Here is a 19,297-nt window from a genome sequence, read left to right as displayed (position 1 = left end):
GGGCAGCACCTCTGCTTGCTTTGGCCTGACCCAGGGGAGCAGCTCTGACCTTGCACCAAAAGAAACCAAAAAAGGCAAGGCCAGAAAACAGAGGCTCAAGCACCTGCTGAATCCTCCTGTGCTGAGGAGAGGCAGAAAGGAAAACTTCTCCCAGAGCCCCATGCAGGTCCTGGGACACTCATCCCAGGGGGTCTTCAGTAGCTCTGCACTTATCTCTCTGAGAAAAGCAGCAAGAAAACACATGGGAGGTGGTTTGGATACTTTTGGATAATTTCAGTAGTGTTTACTGTCACGTAAAAATGACTTGGCCAAAGACCAGCAGTTATGGGCACTCACAGCATGGTGAGCTGGCTGCAATCTCTGGCCATCAGTGACATGGATTTAAATAAAGGAGTAGGCAACAAAATATGCAAAAAAATCAAAAGCCGAGTTCAGAAACTAGTCTGTGCCCTTGCTGTCCCTATAATCAGTTATCAAACTCCTCCTTTTAAAAAAATGCTTTTTGAGGTATTGGAAAAAGGCTATTTAAACACTAAGTGAATTAATTTGTGTTTAAAGATTACTTAACAATCCAGTGTTACTATAGAATTGTTTAATTCTAGAAATGTCAGGTGACAGGAATGTAGCTGCCTCTATCAGAGATATAATAATAAAAATTAGAATAAATATTGACCAGATAAAAACATAATGTACAAATACTTAAAAATAGCACTCTTGGAATTGATCCACCTACATATAAATAAAAAAATAGGGCTATTTATGATTCATTTAATAGGATTATTCCCTTGCTTCCTGTTTCAAAACAAAGCAATCAACCTCCAATCCAAATAAGCATTATGGCCAAGATTGTTACTAATTGCACTTGCAAGAGCTATGCCAATTGCAGCCACCCAAGAATCCAGCGGTGCCATCAATGCCATTAGTTTTTCATTAGCCCTTGTGAAGGGAGACATTTTTCTTAAAGACTTAACTCCCAGAGCCATGTGATTAGAAGATATATTGACTTTTTCATTTTAACAGCATGTTTGCAGAGGAAAGCTTTCAAATTCTATGCAGGTGAATTAAAAGTGCTCAAAAAATTAAAAAGAAATATCAAAAGTGCACTCAGGTGACATTGTTATTACTAGAATCTGATTAGCTTTAAGCCTCATGGCTGTCAAGGCCTGATTCATTATTTTTCCATGGTAATTCCCAACTAATCTGTCTGTTCTATGTGAAAACACATGGTTACACCTGCCCTCATGGACTAGAAATGCACAGAAGAAAAATGTCATCTGTTTTGTTTGAGATACAGTCACAAGCTATGAGGATAGAGCTCCTACCTCTGCCTGTACATAGGTGAATGTTAATGGGAAGGACGCTTCTGGAATAAGGGAGGAACCTAAGTGTACATCAGATTTCAAAATGGACTTTGAAAGTTCTGTCAATCTCACACTGAATCTACAGAGAACAAATGCAGGATTGCAACACCTAGAGTTCCTGCAGGTGAAATGGTCCACAAAACCCTGGAGATGGAGTTCTCCAACTTCTCTTGCCTTTCAGTGAGATTTGGGAATGTATGTGTGTGTGTCCCTTCAAAAGGCCAATGTACTAATCCTACTCTACTGCTGTGAGCAAACAACACTAAGCTATAAAGATACATAAACATGGACAATTTGAATTTGAATGGAAATAAAGGCAGTCTGAAAAGAAGGATGGAATAAATTCTTGAATCAATGGCATTCTGGACTCTGGATAATGGTTTAGTTATCTTAGCTCTAATCTCTACTCAAATGGATTATCACAATCTAGGAAATGTGTTTGCTGCCCTGTTAATCAAGACAGAGTAAACAGTACAACCCCAGCTAACCCTCACTGCTCTAGATTAAAGCCCAAATCAACAACGTGCTTATTTTTTCTGGCAATTATGGGAAACCTTGTTCTGTTTTATCACTTAGATGTTAGCTGATTGGGTCTGCAGAACTTTGCTCACACGCTGGGCGGCAGTGCCCACCACCACTGCCACCAACACCATCGTACCTGACTCTGCCACATCAGCAATGTTCACCCCTTGCTCTTGTGCCATGAAGCCCAGGACGGAAAAAATTGCGAAGCCAGACACAAAACTGGTACCACTGTTCAGGCATCCCAGCAGCAAACAGTCCCTAAGTCACACATATGTCATGGAGCAAGTTAATTAAAAAAAAAATTAACCCATTGTCCCTACTTTATTTACATCATTTAGCTAAAACACTAAACCCCCTTAGATGGAAACTTGCCTATAGCAGTTGTATTTGTACTTGTTGTAGCTCCCCAGGGAAGTCATTGCTCCTAAGCAGATTGCATATGAGAAGAAGATTTGTGTCCCTGCATCTATCCAGACCTAAAGGGAAAGATAGAAATACTGTTATTACCAGCATTGTTGCATTGCAATAATCAACACAAACACACAGGTCAAACTAAGCAAAATCTACTAAATAATTGTTTCCATTGAGGGTGAGAGCTAAAGGACCAGGGAGACAGGGAAAGAGAACAACACATTCGCAAGTTTGGCTTTCACAAGGAAAAGAAAATTGTTAGCATCAGATCCCAGAAGAACACAACCTCTACAATAGTTCCTGTTTCCCCTCCCCAGAGAAGCTCAGTATTTCTAGTTTCTTAGTCATTCAGCTGATCCTTCCTGTTGGCACAACAATAAACGTGTTCAGTGCAATGGGAAATGCAGAAGTATTTATAACATTGCTCATTTCTCTTGTAACTAATTTCAGTTAGAGCCAGCCGACAGTCCTTAAACTGAGGATGTGAAAAGCTTGAGAAACAGGTTTGTGTATTTGTTGTGCTTATTTTTCTAGCTTTCTGGTTGTTTTTGTACCTGTTCAAATGCAAGATAAAAAGCCACAGGGGTGGGGGGAAAACAAGCAAAATACAATGCACTTTATAAGATACATATCTGATCTCAGTCTCATGATTCTTTGTCCTGAGTACATTAAAAAAAACACATACAGAGTGAAATAACCATATACTATGAACTTCTTGGCTAGTAAATACATAGCAAGCTATCAAAACACATACTCTGAATCCCATCTGTTCTCTTCTTTCTGCAAATTCAAGTCTGCTAACACCAGTGGAAACCACCAAGGAGTTTGAGGAAGTGTGAATGTAGCCTGAGGACCATTACCTCCTCCCTCCCACCATCACTTCCAGCACCTTGCTGAGAAGATTCAGGAGACTCCTGTCTCCTCAAAGAGATGCCTTTGCTAGACTGTGGGTGGGAGCCAGCCAGCTCACATGAACCTCTCCTACATTATCTGCTGACACTCTGGTTAGGGCTAACAGTAAATCATAAATGTGATAGGGTCCCATAAAAGAAGATTAAACCATAAAATATAATGTCTCCTGTGAAAAGGGTGTCTTTGAAAAGAGGACAAGACTAGACAAAGAACCAAATTTTCATGATGTTTCTTTCAATTACCCTTTTCCTACTTCAGTCCTTTAGTGACCATTGGAGTTTTATTTTAACCTAATACTCATTAGAAAGCAGTAGCAAAGACAGATGTTATTTCCTATTACTGTGACAAACATTTTACTATTTTCAAAGATCCCTTGTTTGCTTTTCTTTTTTTCATGGGGGAATATTGTACTTTTCATTTCTCACATGAACACTGCTGGCTGAAACAATGCTGATCTGCTCAAGTGTCCCATACTTGCATTCCGTGAGCACAGACAGAATTTCTATCTATACAGAAAGAGTAAGCCTGGCTCCCACTAGCCAGGGCTAAGCAAGTAGTTCCTGTGCCTCAGAAAGCATTTTCTCCACCTTTGCATGGCTTTTCATTCTTCTGTAATTTCATTCACTTCTCTCCCAATCTCCTCCTCTTGAGCAGTGGGAGATAAGTGACATTGGTACTCACAGTTGTTGCTTGTGGTTCCATCTGTGAAGCTCACGTGTCTTTCCTTTGAAACTAAAGACTATCCTCATTAAAAAAATGCATCTCCCTTACCTGACCAACAAGAAAGCTGAGATTGTATAACGGGACAGAGTCTACAGCCTCAGAGTCCTTTGACACAAAAAAAATACACACGCATACACACACAAACACACACATGGAAAGATGCATTAACACATTTAACAGTGACCTTCTCAAGCAGAGCTCTGGAAAATATAACCCAGCATTAAAGTTCATGCTATATTTGGACCTCTAAAGACTGTGGAAAAAAACTGATTGCCATTACATCACCATCACCCTCCACCATCCCCCTTTGCACAGGAAATCATCCCGCTCCCCACTCCTGGTTCTGTACCTGTGGGTCAGCTAACCGTGAGATATCAGGGTACAGATAAAACTTGATGCCTTCTGCAGCTCCAGGCAGGGTCACGCCACGGATGAGTAGAACAAGGAGCATGATGAATGGGAATGTGGCAGTGATGTACACTACCTGGAAATAGGAAAAGAAAAAAAAGGAATGTTTAGTCTGTGGCAGCCAAAGCTACATAACCAAGAGAGGTCAAGCAATGGGAATTCAAAGCCCCTTCATACCTAAAAAGGGTCTGACCTGAGTTTCTGTGTCTACTTTTAGTTTGGTGGTCTTTACTGCCTTAGGCCTGAAGGCATTGCATGAATCCCCCCAGAGGGCCCAGTCAATGGTCACATCACTCAGACCTGATATTGTACAATTCATGACTTTTGTTCAAATTCTGCCTTTGTGTTTGTCCTCCTCACATGACAAGTGCCAGGGAAGGGAAATGGTTTACTCACTGAGGGCCCCTGAAACATTATTACCTCATTCTTTATTGGAACTTTCAAACCTACAAATGGCAAACTGTTTTGCAAGTTCTGCTGCTACCTCTGACCCTGCTGTGCAGCCCCACTGCTGCTCCTACAGTCAACCTCCTCAGAACTGTGTGCAGAGGTGAAGGTCATTTTGTCTGTGCTCCTGGTCTCCCTTCCTATCTCCTTGAACACATCAAGCCCTTCAGGTTGGCATCAGCCTCCACAGTGGTAATTTCCAGTCCTATAACTTCATTCTTGCCCTTGCTGTCTATTCAGCAACATCATTACTGGAAACTAAGGCTCTATTCATCCAGTTTGAAAATATGTCTTCATTATCTTTAACCTCTATTCCCACTCTCTTTGAATAACAGCCTACTTCTTCTCTTCTTGTTATCTCCTCATTCATTTGATGAAAGAGCTCTTTGCTTTCATCTCCAGCACGAGGGTTAATTGAGCTTGCATTTGGACAGTTCTATCTTTAGACCCACACTTTTTGACCTCTAACATTTTGCTTTCTTTGCTAATCAGTGCTTTCTCTCATTTTTTATATAACTGCTGTGTTACAGTCACTACTGTCCAAGAAAGGACATTTTTCTTGGAGTCAGATGATTCCCCCAGGTAATTACAGTTTGCTGCCATGAGTTAAAATGCATTTTTATTTTCCAGAATTTGCTTAACTACTACAAAGCTCCCAGGATGCTCCATTTTTCTTCATAAGTGTGTCCTCTGAGAATAAAGAGGAGAAATCAAACCCTGCATTGCCATAATAATTCACAGAGTGGGGTTGATTTCATAGAATGAAAGGAAATTTTTTCATACATGCCCTTTTAAATTATCTCTGAGTTTTCTGTGCATTTTCCACAAATAACATGTATTGCACATTAGCCTAGTTTCACCAAAACCAGGATAAAAGGAGGATTTCTGCACCTTCTTTTTTTTTTTTTTTCAAATAAGCCAGGACTATGAACAAATCCAAGTCTTCCTACCAAAAAAAAAGTTTTGATGTATTTGCAGGAACCAAATGAACAAAAACCCACAGAGAAGTCTTTGCACTGCAGGCAGAGGTTCTCTCACAATGCTGCAGGAATTTTTAAGATCAAGCACATTATCTGAAGCTTAAGCATAACTAATATTTTTCATCATGATTTCACATTTATTTGTCCAAAGCTTTACCAAAAGATTTGAAAACTACAGCTTCCCCCCACCCCCACCCTGCTCTCCAAAGAGCCATTAACACACTGGAAAGCAGGGAAGTGCTATAAACAACCCTCTACTAAAGTAAACTAGACTTTTCAAATAATTCAAGTCCTCCATTAGAGTTTACAGTTTACTTTTCTTTGACCCCAAAGTTAATGGAGCCACCTGGAGACTTCCCAATGGTTTTGTTGGTCTTTGGCTGCACAGCCGCACGAGCTCTGATGCCGCGGAGAGCAGAGAGGGAATTCCTACCAACCACCCTGCTTTAGAGGGAATTCCTACCAACCACCCTGCTTTAGAGGGAATTCCTACCAACCACCCTGCTCTAGAGGGAATTCCTACCAACCATCCTGCTCTAGAGGGAATTCCTACCAACCACCCTGCTTTAGAGGGAATTCCTACCAACCACCCTGCTTTAGAGGGAATTCCTACCAACCATCCTGCTTTAGAGGGAATTCCTACCAACCACCCTGCTCTAGAGGGAATTCCTACCAACCACCCTGCTTTAGAGGGAATTCCTACCAACCACCCTGCTCTAGAGGGAATTCCTACCAACCATCCTGCTTTAGAGGGAATTCCTACCAACCACCCTGCTCTGGAGGGAATTCCTACCAACCATCCTGCTTTAGAGGGAATTCCTACCAACCACCCTGCTCTAGAGGGAATTCCTACCAACCATCCTGCTTTAGAGGGAATTCCTACCAACCATCCTGGTTTAGAGGGAATTCCTACCAACCATCCTGCTTTAGAGGGAATTCCTACCAACCACCCTGCCTTAGCCATGAGACCATTTTGCAGGATTTGCAGAGAACACAGGTTTTTAGATGTCTGATTTTTCCAGACCTGTTTTCAACCTTTTATCTTCATGAGGAGCAGAAATAGCACCACGGGGAGGTTGGAATGCCTCTCTGTGCTATCAGAGCATTTTCTGAGCAGACACCAGGGTTGTTACAGTGCTGCAGAAATGTTCACTCTCACCCTGCTGCTGCAGGAGATTTATTGCACCCACCTTTACCATAAAACTTGCATAATCTCCTCACTAAGTCACATCAGTCAGAGGGAATAGAGAAACAAACATTTTTGTCAATGCATGCTTTACAGGTGTGGAAGCTGCTCCTCGGGGGAAAGGTGGAGGGAATCCAGGGCAAGGCACCAGCTTTTTAATGAGGCCCATTGATAAAAATCACAGAAAGCAAGGCAGGAACTGCAGTAAAGCAAGGGGTTTAGTCAGCAGTGGAACTCATGAGGTCAAGCTTCCTACAAAGTTTTGTGTCCTGGCTGATGCTGCAGTGTGCCACAAGCTAAAACTGCTAAATGATGCTCTCTCTGCAGCTGAGGCACTTGGAATTTCTCCCCCTGACTTTTCTGGGGACTTATAAAAGATGAGTTCACACTGTGGCCTTTTTCTTAGGAGGGGCACTAATGGGGTCACTTCCTCCCACCTAGTTGAGAAGAAATACGGGGAACATAGTACTTTGAAATCCTTCCTCCTCTGTCAGACTTATCTGAACAGTGCCTCAAGCAATTTTGAAAGCTAAGAATTACACAAACACAATGGCTTCAAACACTTATGAAAATAGGTATAAAACCACTACTGAATGCAAGGGGCAATAGTATTATGCTGCACAACAAGTGCCTGGCCAAGATGTGCAATGGAGCAGGATGTTCAGGAGCGATGCAACTGTTGTCCTTTACAAGAAAACATGATTTTGAAAAGCATGTGATGGGACCAAACCCACAAGCTATGTAGGATCTTTGTTAGTGACAATGCTCCTGAAGGATTACCTAAGTTTAGCCTTGTGTCCCCACAGAACTCTTCTGTAAGCAAGTGGCATTTCAAAACTGCTGTGCCTCCACAACACTCCTACCACATCTCTGTTAACATCCATCCTGCTGCACTGGGATGAACTTGGCTGGAGTGAGAACACAGACACACAGTGCAGAGCACCATCCATCACAGGCCTGAGACCACCTGCACTCATGACACCAGTGGGATGTTCATCCTCTGAGAGCCAAGGTGGGGCTCAATCTGTGCTTGTGTCTGCTTCTTGATGCCCTTCCAGTAGTGGCACCTTGACTCACAGGAATTTTGGACATTGATAATGACCTTCAAAAGTCAGTTGAATTCTCTTACTCAATGGAAAAATATAGTTTTTCCAGGAAATGGTGAATATCTTCCAGAACAGCATTACTTAGTATTCCTAACATCTCTATCTGCAATGATTATAGAATGGGTAAAAGAGCACTTACCTTCCCAGTGGATTTGACTCCTTTCCAAATGCAGAAGAAACAAATCACCCAGACAAGGAGGAGACACAGTGCTAGATCCCACTTGATAATACCAATATCTTCAATCCCCGAGGACAAGCTCAGCACATTGCGCCTGAATATTTGAAAGGAAACAAACAAAAAGAGAGATGCAGGAGCTCAGTTGATGCAGACTCTGTTGTGATGGCTAAGAATACATGATGGTGTGCAGGGCAGCTGATGCACAGACAGATCTCTGCTCTCAAAACACGTGCTAAGTCAGTGGCTTATGTGACCAAAGCTGTGCTTTGCAAACCTACATCTCCCTATGTCTATGGGGCTCCTTAATTCAATATACTGCATTTAAAAACCTTCATCTCTTTTTAGCAGCCTATGAACATCCCAATATGAGATAAAAGAGAATTTGGTTTCTTGAAGATCAAAAAACAGCTTGCCCCAGTGAAGCTGCCTTCACCCCACGCGGTACATCCCTTGTCTCCATCATGGACACTTGCAGATGACCTGTATCCACATGTTTCTGCTCCTTTTCAGTTCATTAGCAAGGCTGCCACGAGGAGGAAAGGGAAAAAGCAATGCAGGGAAGTGTCAGGCCACGTAACTTTGCAGGGTGAAGGTTGGAGCCATCATCTCTTCTCCCCTTGGGACCCCCAAACCATCACTGCCCATGTTCTGCCCCCTTCCCTCAGCACCACCAGCACTGGCGTCTCATTTAGCTAACACCAGATTATTTGGGAAATTCTATTCCCTCACTTAGGTTAATAAATAAAAAGTAATTCCTGAGCTGTGTTTTAAGGGAGCAACATCTAACCATCTAACCAGAGGGGATATATTCATTAAGGCTTCTCTCTTTTCAAAATCCTCATGGCTTACCATTACATACTTAATTTAAAGTATTTTTCAAATAATTTCATGTAACATTCACTGTCCTCACACACTGCACAGGCCTTGTCATACTCAACACTTCATTTGTCAAATATGTAAAAGAACAAACTGTCTCTTACTGTTCACTAAGCTAAAGCTCTGCAAATGAACCCGGTAAACTCAGCAAGTTTTTTTTAGTCAAAGAAAAGTTTTGACCTCTATTACCAAAAAAATGCCTTGCCCCAAGACTACAGAAGAGAACTTGCTGCCGAACAATTTTTTTATTAATTAGTAGTTAAAATTTTCTTTCAGGCAGCTGCAAAAGTCAGGCACTTTCATTCACCAGAGTCAAGGAGAGCAGAGCCCAGAGCAGTCTGGGTCAGGCTCATGTGTGGGGAGTGCACAGCTTTGCATGGGGATCCAGTACAAGACAGACCATGGTGGTTTGCCTTTCCCCTGAACTAATGAATTTTTTTTTTTTTGCTATTACCATGGAAATAATAGTGAATGAAGTCACTGATGGAAAATCTGCAATTAGTTTTTGGAAAAAGCCCTGGATTGACCAGTTTAATAGGACTCAAGCCCATGCCCATCTGTTTCTGCATCTCTGCTTGCCAAGCTCACTTGGATTACCTGTGTGACCGTGTTCTCACACCAAATGCTTTCTTCTCTCTGAACGTGTGTCTATTTTGTTATGGAAAAGGACTAATGGCACCAGACAGGGTAAGTCTGCCCTAATCAGCACAGCTATTCAATAGTTATGAGAACTCCCTCAGTAATGAATATTTGGCATAAAGTTGCAGTCTTGCTTCACCTGAGTCTAAAGAAACAAAGGAAAATCCTGCTGTGCATATACAAAAGAAGAAAATACATTTATAAGATGAAAAAGTTCAGCCACAATCTCTATGCCTTTTTAAAAAATAAATGGCAATTTTCCAATCAAAGGGGCAGTTCATATTAAAAAGGCAATCTATAGAGTTGGCTCTTGGGAAACAGTGAATAATTAACTGCAAATGCCTTTTGGAACAGGGAGCTTTATTAATGCGTTCAGCTAAGACTTCTTTGCTTTTTACAGCAGAACTAAAAGCAAGTGGCCATCTCTCCTAGACTTTGCCCCAGCAAATCTTTCAGGATTTTTTGGAAGACACCCCAGTGGGTGACTGAGAGCCAGATATCTTGCTTTTCTATGCTTTTCTTGCTTATCCCATCCCACAAAGACTGACTTCCTCAAGGAATATGCTCAGAATTACTAGGGGAGATTCTGCATTACAATTCTTTTATGACTTCTAGCCCTACATATTTTTGCAGAAGCACTCAACATGGATATTTGATCCTGTAAATTCAAGTTCAGGAAGGAGCATGAGCTGGGCTGTGCTGATAGCTCTTCAATCTTGTTACATAACCCCCAAGCTACTGAGATTCAGCCAAGCCCACTAGCTACCTTCACACCATCACATACAGAGTTGTTAGTCATTCAGATTTATAGTCTGATGCTGTCATTAACTGTCACTCATTTATAATCAATGGGACAACAGGCTGGGGCTGAGTTTGTTACAAACAGGAGTTCTTGACCCTTGAACACTAATATGTTCTAGTGTGTGCAATATGGAAATGTAACAGGAGCTGAAACTGGCTCTACAACATAAACAAAAATAAAATGAAGAGAGTTATGCAATCCTTGGGGGATATTCTAGCTCATTAATCAAGTGAATGCTGACAGGACCTTTCAAACCAGGAAAGGTGAAGCACCCCTTCATGTTGGATGGATAAGAATAATTAACACTGAAGAGTTTGTACAGAAGAATATTAAACAATTTAAAAGACTCTCACATTTGCTCCTCAAGGCAGAGACAGCTGCTCTAGATTTTGTTTAGTTTTTTGTGTTGCTCCCTTTAGGATTACATGCCATTAGCATGTGATGGTCTTTCTTGGGATTTGGACGAATAAAGTCTGCTGATTACCAAATATTTATAAACACTTGGCCAGCACCAGACAATCAGAGGTTTTGTTCAACCCTAATTACCCTATTACACTTATCCCTTATGTATTAATATGTGTGTAAGCCTGCAAGGTTTTGAACTTCAAAATAAAATCTTCAGAAATAAGACCTGAAGCATGTGATACCAAGAGGTAAGTCTCCTCATATAAAGCCTGATTTTCTTAACCCCCTTTTATTGCTGCTCAAGCAAGCATGTGATTTGCACCAAACATTAATTCAAATGAACTGAAATGTCAGGCTGCACAATATATCCAGCCAGGCTGAGAAGTTCAACCTGAAGAGGTTAATGCATCCATGTGGTCAATTATACCTGGGCAGCACTAGTTCTACAAAGCAGAACTGATGAGGACACTATATAAATGTCCCACAATAAAAATGGCGTTAGGTTTCAGAAACCAAATACTCACAAAGCTCTGAATGAAACCGGAATTAATTGTGCCACAAAGAAAATGGATATCTTCAGTTAAAGACTAATTATTTACCTGTCCTTTCAATGTTGGTAGCTGTTTGGCTGGCAGCCAGTATTGTCTGTGGCAGCATGGTACCTGAAGTACCTCAAGTAGTTGGTACCTGAATAGTTTGAAGAACTATTTTTAATTTCAGAATTGTAAAGAATACTAGCATGTCTGGGAAAAAAAAATGGGGATATTTAGTGCTTGCACCATGTGGAAGCTATGCTACTTTTATTACAACAGTGCTGCATGATCTCTGCTCTTACTTTAAGACATCAATAGTTATTTATGCACAGACAGCAGCTATTTTTAATAGTCCTCTAAGTGTCATGACTCCTGGAGGCAGCTTGCTCTGTTAAGGGCAGTTTTGCCCATGATGAAACAGTGAATTATGGGCAGTATGTCTGTCCCAGTAGGATTACAAAGCCAAACTCCTTCCTAGCAAGACTCCAGGGTAGAGTTCAGCTTACAGTGTCTAAAACTGTTGAGGACACAAGTTAAAGTGGCTGCAAAGTGCAGGGAGAGCTACTCCAGGAGCACAGATCACTGAACAACCTTTGCTCCAACTCTGCTACAGACACAGTGAGGGCACAACTGAGACAGCAAAGTGTGTGAGGATCAAGGATTTTCTGTCCAGCCTCAGCGCCTCCAGCCTGACTACATCTACAGGAGGATTTGGTTCAACTTGCAGAGGAGTCTTCTGACTTGGCTTCCCTTAGAGGGAAGGCAACTAAAAGCTCCATCACCAATGCGCTCCCATGGGGACATCATTCCCCTTATCCCTGGCTGCCCTGCCACAACACCCTTCATCAAACACCTGCTGTGGTGTGACCCACAGAGAGCTCTGCAGTTCCTCAGAATTCTGGAGTCCTCACTCTTTTACAATCCCTTTCCCAGCTCCCAGCCCTTTTCCTTTCTGTTGTGGTATCTTCAGTCTCCTGAATTGAACATGCTGCCTGGGGACCCCAGGGAGACAATTTGGCCCACAAATCTGGGCAGTACAGTAGGAGTTTCCAGAGCAGCAGGACAATTCCATGGCCACATCAGGAGCCAAGGACTGTCAGCAAAATCACTGCACAAAAGCAATAATGAACACAGTGCTTTGGGAAGCTGGGGGAGCAGCTATTTCAGGAGCAGCACTGTAGACCTCTGCTTCCTTAGGAGGCCTTGAGAAGACCTTGGAACACATGATGAAACCTCATTTGGGTTCATGGCCTTGAGTCCGAAGTCATTGTGGGAGGGTCCAAAGGAGTGAGAGCTGCTTTCCCTTCCCTCTCCTGCAGCCTCTCAGTTCCCCCAAAATATCCAAAGGTACCACTTAATCGTTTTCCAACTTCCCCCATATTTATAAGGGAGGAAATCACCTGGGAAAGCAGCTGTGCCCCAACATGGAAACAGAGCTCATGGTGAAAACGCTGCTCTCAGAGCCTGCACCCTCCCTCTCACACCAGCCACCAGAGCCTTTTAACAAACTACCAATCCCAGATTCAATCTGCCCCTTTATATTTTGGCTCTCGTGTTACAAATTTTAACACAGCTCCTAAGACTGCTTTTTTCTAAACCTAATGCATGACAAACATCTTCAGCATGAACATGATTCCTGCTGGGGCTTTGGCTGATGCTTATTTTTAAAAATAGAGAAGTAGGTACAAGTTGATCAGAGATGAAATTGCACTTTAAACATGCTGAAAAAGCCAAGCTGGGCCAGAAATTGATTCTACCCATAAGTGACTATCTATCTGAGTAAGCAAGCAAGCAAAAAAATTATTAATAAACTATTTGAAGATCCTTTGGATTTAAGTTTCCCTACAGGTGTCTTCCTCTGCTGCTGTGTTTTGACACTTATATAAACATACAAGAGTTTTGAGGTCATGCCTGTTCAGAGATCACGTTATGCAATATGATTTAAAACTTGAAAAATAACAGTGAAATGAGAATAAGAAGCTTATGACTGATGAAATTCAGGCATCTGGCAAAACAGCCTCTTCAGAAAAAAACGTTCTTTTCTGCAGAAAAAAACGTTGTGACAGAGATGACCTGAGAAACCTAGAATACAGGACAACGTTCACCACCTCTGTCAGATTTATTACTGAGGTCAAAACCTTATATTGTCATCAGATTGAAGAGAGATGTGTTACAGCTACACAAAGTGTACAGCAAATTCTAACAGCTGGGGAAGAGACAACCACAAAGGTGATGATTTGTCGCTGTTTCCACTGTAAATCCCTGCTATCAGGGTATCTGCAGTGACTTGTTTGTGTTCTCCTGCCACACTCAGAGAATCCAGCCAAGAAGGAAATAAGTTTTCTTTCAAAGAAGAAGCTGTACTGGGCTTTTAAAGCTCTCTGCACGGTGTAGGATAAATACACTTACACATCTATCACCTGCCTCCACCACTCCCAGACTTACCTCAAGATAGGTGAGAACCAGTAGCAAACACTGGTCAAAAAACTGACATGCTGCTCAATTTTCTTTCCCTATCTAACACTCCCCACTGGGCTTCCATAAAATCTCAGGACTGACCTCTGGCATGCCACTGAAAGTTCCTTGAAGGCACCATGAAGAGGGGGTACTTACTCCCAAAACTCTGTGACAGGAGAGGTGAAGTTAGTGGCATTCAGTGATATCCAGAGCGTTTTGTTCTTCCTGAGAGTGTCCTCCACACAGGTGGGCGTGTTCCACTTCTGGTGGCAGTGTGCCCATGGCAGCACGCTCTGGAACGACTGGAACAGGTAGTAGAGTCCCCAGGCCAGGATCACGATGTAGTACACATTCAGAAGGGACACAATCACTATGGAAGCATAACCAATTCCTGGAAAGAAGGGGAGAGACAAGAAGAACATGCAGATGTGACAGCTGCTGCATCTCCTGGGGCTGGTGCCATTCCCATTGTGCTGCGGGCTTGTCTCCCACCCTGCCCCACTGCTGATGGAAACTCAGCTCAGCCACACATACACACAGACCTGCCACCATCTCTGGCACTCAGGCTGAGTTTCTGGCTCTGGTGTGCTGACACTGAGGGGAGGACTGCAGGAATTTACCCAATTTAACACTGACACAGCTATTTCAAGTTTTAGTAGAGGGAAGTCAAGGCTTTGCTTGTTTGCTGCACCATCTCACATCTTAGGTACCCATGTGGGCAACCTCACTCTTGCCACACTGTCCCCCAACTTTCCTGGCAGCAGCTCAGCTGGACAGCACCTGCACCACTCAGTTATCAACTGGCTGGGCTCAGTCTATGTGGGGAAAAAAAAAAAAAAAAAGACATCTCTTGAATGAGTTAAAAAGGGATCTGTGTGAAAGTGGTGGTTTTTGCCTCAATTTCACTTGTGCAAAGGAAGCATGGTATTTGTGGATCTTATGGTTACCTGGATCAATCTCTGCTTACACAGTTTGCCAGTTATGAAACACAAGCAAAATAAAAATATTTCCTTTAAAAATTTAGAGCTGTCTCTTACAAGAACCTGAGGCTCCCTTTAACATCACTCCAATGGATATTCCAGCACATGGGGCTTTTTATATATAAAATATACTGCCTCATATTTTGCAGTTTAAAAGCTTGTTGCAGCAGAAGTCTTTATCACCAGAGATTATTTCCATGTCAGATGGAAACAAGCAGAGCAAGTGCTATTTATTCTGTACATCTGCATTTCTTTCAGCATATACAGCTAGTCACATTAGCTGCACTTTCTCTTTATGGATGCCTGGGAGATTGCTATTTAAACAAGGAACATTCCTTCTTCCTCCTCCTCCTCAAAAAGAAAAAAAAGTTTTCACAAAAGTGGGAGGAGGAGGAGGAAGAAAATTAAGCTAAAGCAGCACAATTACATCACCCTCAGCAGCATTTTGAATACTAGGTGGGAGGGTGAGCCTCAGAGAAAACCCCCACTTGTGCTTGGGGTGACATCAGGGGAGAGAGATGCCTGGAACAGCAACAGTGGCAGAGCTAGAGACACAGCAGTGTGAAGTGCCCACTCTTTCCAAATGGGATTTGAACAGGGCCACAGGTTTAGTGTTGTTATTTCAAATTATTCTGCCTGTGCTGTCCAGCTGTAAAGGGCAATCTACACATAAGACAGGCATTCTCTGTCATTTTTCTAACCTTTCATTTTTCCTTCTAGCTAACTTCCAGAGCAGCCTTCACACTGCTCCTGTGAGCATTGAGCAGGCAAAGGCCCTTTGATGAAATCAGACAAACATTTGCCAGGACCTGCTCAGTTATGATCTAAGCCCTGTTCCTGAATCCCACCAAAAAATGCTGTCCAGGTTTGGACTGCATCAGTAGCAGACAGATGATGCCAATGATAAACTTTCACATGGAAGATGGATTTTAATTTCCAGACCTAAATAACATTTCAAAGATGGTTTCATTAATGCCATCTAGCCTTCCAAGACAACAGTTTCTCTGCTACCTGTAAACAAAATGTGCAATTGCCTTAAAAGGCATAATATGCAATTTCTTTCTTGGTTATTGGCAGTTTTGCCAGTTAACAAGCTGATAGCATCAAAATCAATATCTCACTTTGTCCTTCAGACTCTCTGACTTCTACCTTTCCAGGAACCAATATCATACCCTTAATTACTAGAGCAAATAGCTGAGTTAATGGGCATGAGGGGAATGGTGCTGCTACATATGGCTTACAGAGGGGGTCTTTAGGCAGTAAAGCACAACAAGATGTACTAACCAGTGAAAATAGGGCAGATCTTTTCCCAGCATGTGATTCCACCTTCGGAGGTATACTGTCCTAGCACCACCTCCAGGAAAAACACGGGAAGACCTCCCCCAAACAGGAAAATGAAATAAGGTATAAGAAATGCACCTGTTGAGAAAATACAATAGTACATAATGAGATTAAATAATAGAACTTACACAAGATCATCAAAAAAGTGGCAACAGGCACATATAAAGAAAGATATTCGATACTTTAATATCACTATACAATAATTTTATTCTGGGGTATTTTTACTCATTTTTTCTGAAAAAAGGATGAGTATAGGCTGGAAAGGACATATTCTTACCTCTTTAAAGTGAATATCTCCAAAATCAATGGCAGATTGTTAGGCACATAATACTTTCATATGGCTCAGACTGCTCTTACTCTGAAAACCCCTGGTCTGAAATCCTAATGGTCCATATTAATAGCATGTCTTCTAGTTAAAACTCAGTTGTAGCAGAAGTAAAAGAGCAGGAAAGGTTCAATAGCACAACATCAGAAATTGCTGCATTTTTTTTTCCCCGATTAAAATTTTACAAAAAAACTATTGAGTGATGAAACAATCTCTCTTGAAGATTGTGAGGGAGGCATAAAACACAGGTATGAACAGTCTTCTTAGAAACTGGATGAAGGCACCGAAAAACAGTGAGCATGGGGCACACAGAGTGATTCAATAAGGTTATACTAAAAACTATTGAGTGATGAAACAATCTCTCCTGAAGACTAGTGAGGGAGGCAGAAAACACAGGTATGAACAATCTTCTTAAAAACAGGATGAAGGCACTGAAGAACAGCGAGCATGGGGCACAGAGAGGGATTGCTGGGCGTGGATGGGAACTCACCTCCGCCGTTTTTGTAGCAGAGATACGGGAACCGCCAGACGTTGCCCAAACCGATGAATCCCCCCGCCACGGACAGCAGGAAGTCGATCTTGCTCGCCCACTTCTCCCGCTGCGGGGGCTTCCCCTCAGCCTCATCCTCAGGCCGTGTCCCCGGGCTCTTGCCGGGGGAAGGTTTGAGGATGTCCTTGTGGAAATCTTTCAAGCACTGAAGCTTTTCCTTTGTTGCCATATTTCTGCTTTCTACACAGAAAAAGAAGAAAAAAACAAGAGGGGTTTATTAAGCAGTCTTTTCCAGCTGAGCTCTCTTAACGCTGCAAGAACTGTTTAGCCAAACTCGTTCTATACAAAACAGTGTTGTTTATTAAGCTGAGATAGGAAAATGCTCCTGATGACTTCACTGACCAGGAGAGGCAAAGTCCCCCCGCCTGTGTGGTCACCTCTGCGCAGGCAGAGCGGTGCAGAGCACCGTGAAGCGCTGGCACCGCTCGCTGCTGACCTGCTGCCCCAGCAGCGCTCCCCGTGCCGCCTCCCGCACGTGGCGCTCCTGGGCAAGCGTCTAACGCTGCTTCCATGCCCAAAATAAAGCACAAATCACTGCATCTGGCTCCTTCTAAAACACTCATGTGAAATACAGAATGGTAAATCTCACCTTTCCAGATAAAACCCATTCTTCTACTTCCCAATAATTTGAGCGATCCTGTGTTATTTACTGCCTGCAATTTCCATTCCCTCAAGTACTATAAACCTTTCAGAAAACTATACATTCATAAAAACTGCAATGAAAAGTCATTTGTTCAAATCAACCTGCAGGAACTGAAGGAATCTTTTCAGTTTATTCCATTTTCATAACTGCACTGTTTTCCCTTGACATCAATAAAGGGACAGAAATAAGCCTTTATATTCAATTATTGTGAAATGCACACCTATGCAATGAACAGTTTGCTGAGAATGATGGTTCCTTAGTTAATTAAAAAGTCAGTGGCATGAGTCATATTAAATAATAGCTGGTTTAATAATTTATATCTATAATTTTTTCTCAAAATCATAGACATTCAAAAATAATAACAGAAAGAATTATTCTAACAAGTGTCTTTTTAACCAAGATTTTCTAATGAAAACAATTTAGGAGTAACTCACAGCTTTTATGTTAACTGAGATGTCAGGCATATGTGGCCAATTAATTCCTCACATAACTCAAGTGACTTCAGCTGGCTCTGACCAGTTATTATTGCATAGAGTGTTGATACTGAAATTTTCACCAGAACCAAGCAAACAAGCACGTTTGTTCCAGATCATAACCACTCACTGCTTATACATGTCATTATGAGTATAGTCATAAAAAAAATCATGGTGCAGATTATGCTGTTTGATAGCTGCCAGCCTCCCCCATACCTGCGCACTGGTTTTGATCTCTAACCTGACTGAGCTCATGGCAGTGACCCGAGGATTGAGCTGACATTAGCTCTGCAGGAAGTTTTTAATCTGCACAAGATTTTGAGATAGATATGCATCACTGTACCTGCAATGCTTTCCAGTCACCACGGAAAGTTTCAGAGGGCTAACACAGCCACAAACCACAGCAGCTCCACACTCACCTCACTGGTGGCCTTCCAAAGCAGGCACTGTGACAGCACCTGCCTATCAGGCCATGATCTAAAGAGGGACTTTAATCTCCACTACGTTAATCATTATGACTTTCTATTGGTTTTTAAACCAGGCCACTGGTGACACCAGCACTGCAATACCTCGTGACCAACAGCAGAGAGAGCTCACAGAAGGAAAAAGTGAATCACAGGGTGATGGACCATCACACCACTGCACGGGGATGAAGGCAAGGCATATCCCACCAAAATAGCTCCTGTTGGTCACTGTTAGAGACATGGTATGAGATAAAGCAGTAATGGAATAAAAATGGTAGGGCTGGCTCTGTAACAGTCTTTAGGCCCTTATTTGCTTTTGGGCTTAATTCACAGTAGCTAACCTGAGTTGGGTATCATGAATTGAGATTAATGGAGGAGCCTCCAAAGGGGATTCACAGCAGCCTTAACCTCCCTGAGAAACCTCCAAACCCCAAACAGGCACCATCCTGCATAAACTTCTGGAGTCCTCTTTTGAGGGAGAAAAAAAAAGTGGACATAACTGATTTTCTTCAAAGAGGTGGACGATGTCCTGCTCTCTCTGCAACAGCTACCAGGTATGGAGAAAGCTCATT

At 42.3% G+C, this 19,297-nt stretch overlaps 1 protein-coding gene across 7 annotated transcripts in view; it reads right to left on the bottom strand.

The window, feature by feature from the left end:
* The window catches only part of SLC6A6 (solute carrier family 6 member 6), a 58,408-nt gene that overhangs the window by 17,388 nt on the left and 21,723 nt on the right, over positions 1-19,297 (bottom strand). For 6 of the 7 annotated variants that reach the window (XM_063164805.1, XM_063164807.1, XM_063164806.1 and 3 more), the window contains 7 exons: positions 17,086-17,325; positions 16,214-16,348; positions 14,106-14,340; positions 8,199-8,331; positions 4,282-4,416; positions 2,259-2,362; positions 2,020-2,144 (listed from right to left, as the gene is read on the bottom strand). In XM_063164805.1, coding sequence (XP_063020875.1) covers positions 2,020-2,144; positions 2,259-2,362; positions 4,282-4,416; positions 8,199-8,331; positions 14,106-14,340; positions 16,214-16,348; positions 17,086-17,325 — 1,107 coding nt within the window. Of the gene's footprint in view, positions 1-2,019; positions 2,145-2,258; positions 2,363-4,281; positions 4,417-8,198; positions 8,332-14,105; positions 14,341-16,213; positions 16,349-17,085; positions 17,326-18,604; positions 18,628-19,297 lie in introns of those variants that run through there. The other variant, XM_063164809.1, reaches the window with a different exon arrangement.

The sequence above is a fragment of the Melospiza melodia genome, chromosome 10, assembly GCF_035770615.1.
Source record: "Melospiza melodia melodia isolate bMelMel2 chromosome 10, bMelMel2.pri, whole genome shotgun sequence".
Taxonomy (NCBI): domain Eukaryota; kingdom Metazoa; phylum Chordata; class Aves; order Passeriformes; family Passerellidae; genus Melospiza; species Melospiza melodia.
This window is presented reverse-complemented; position numbering and strand designations above follow the sequence as displayed.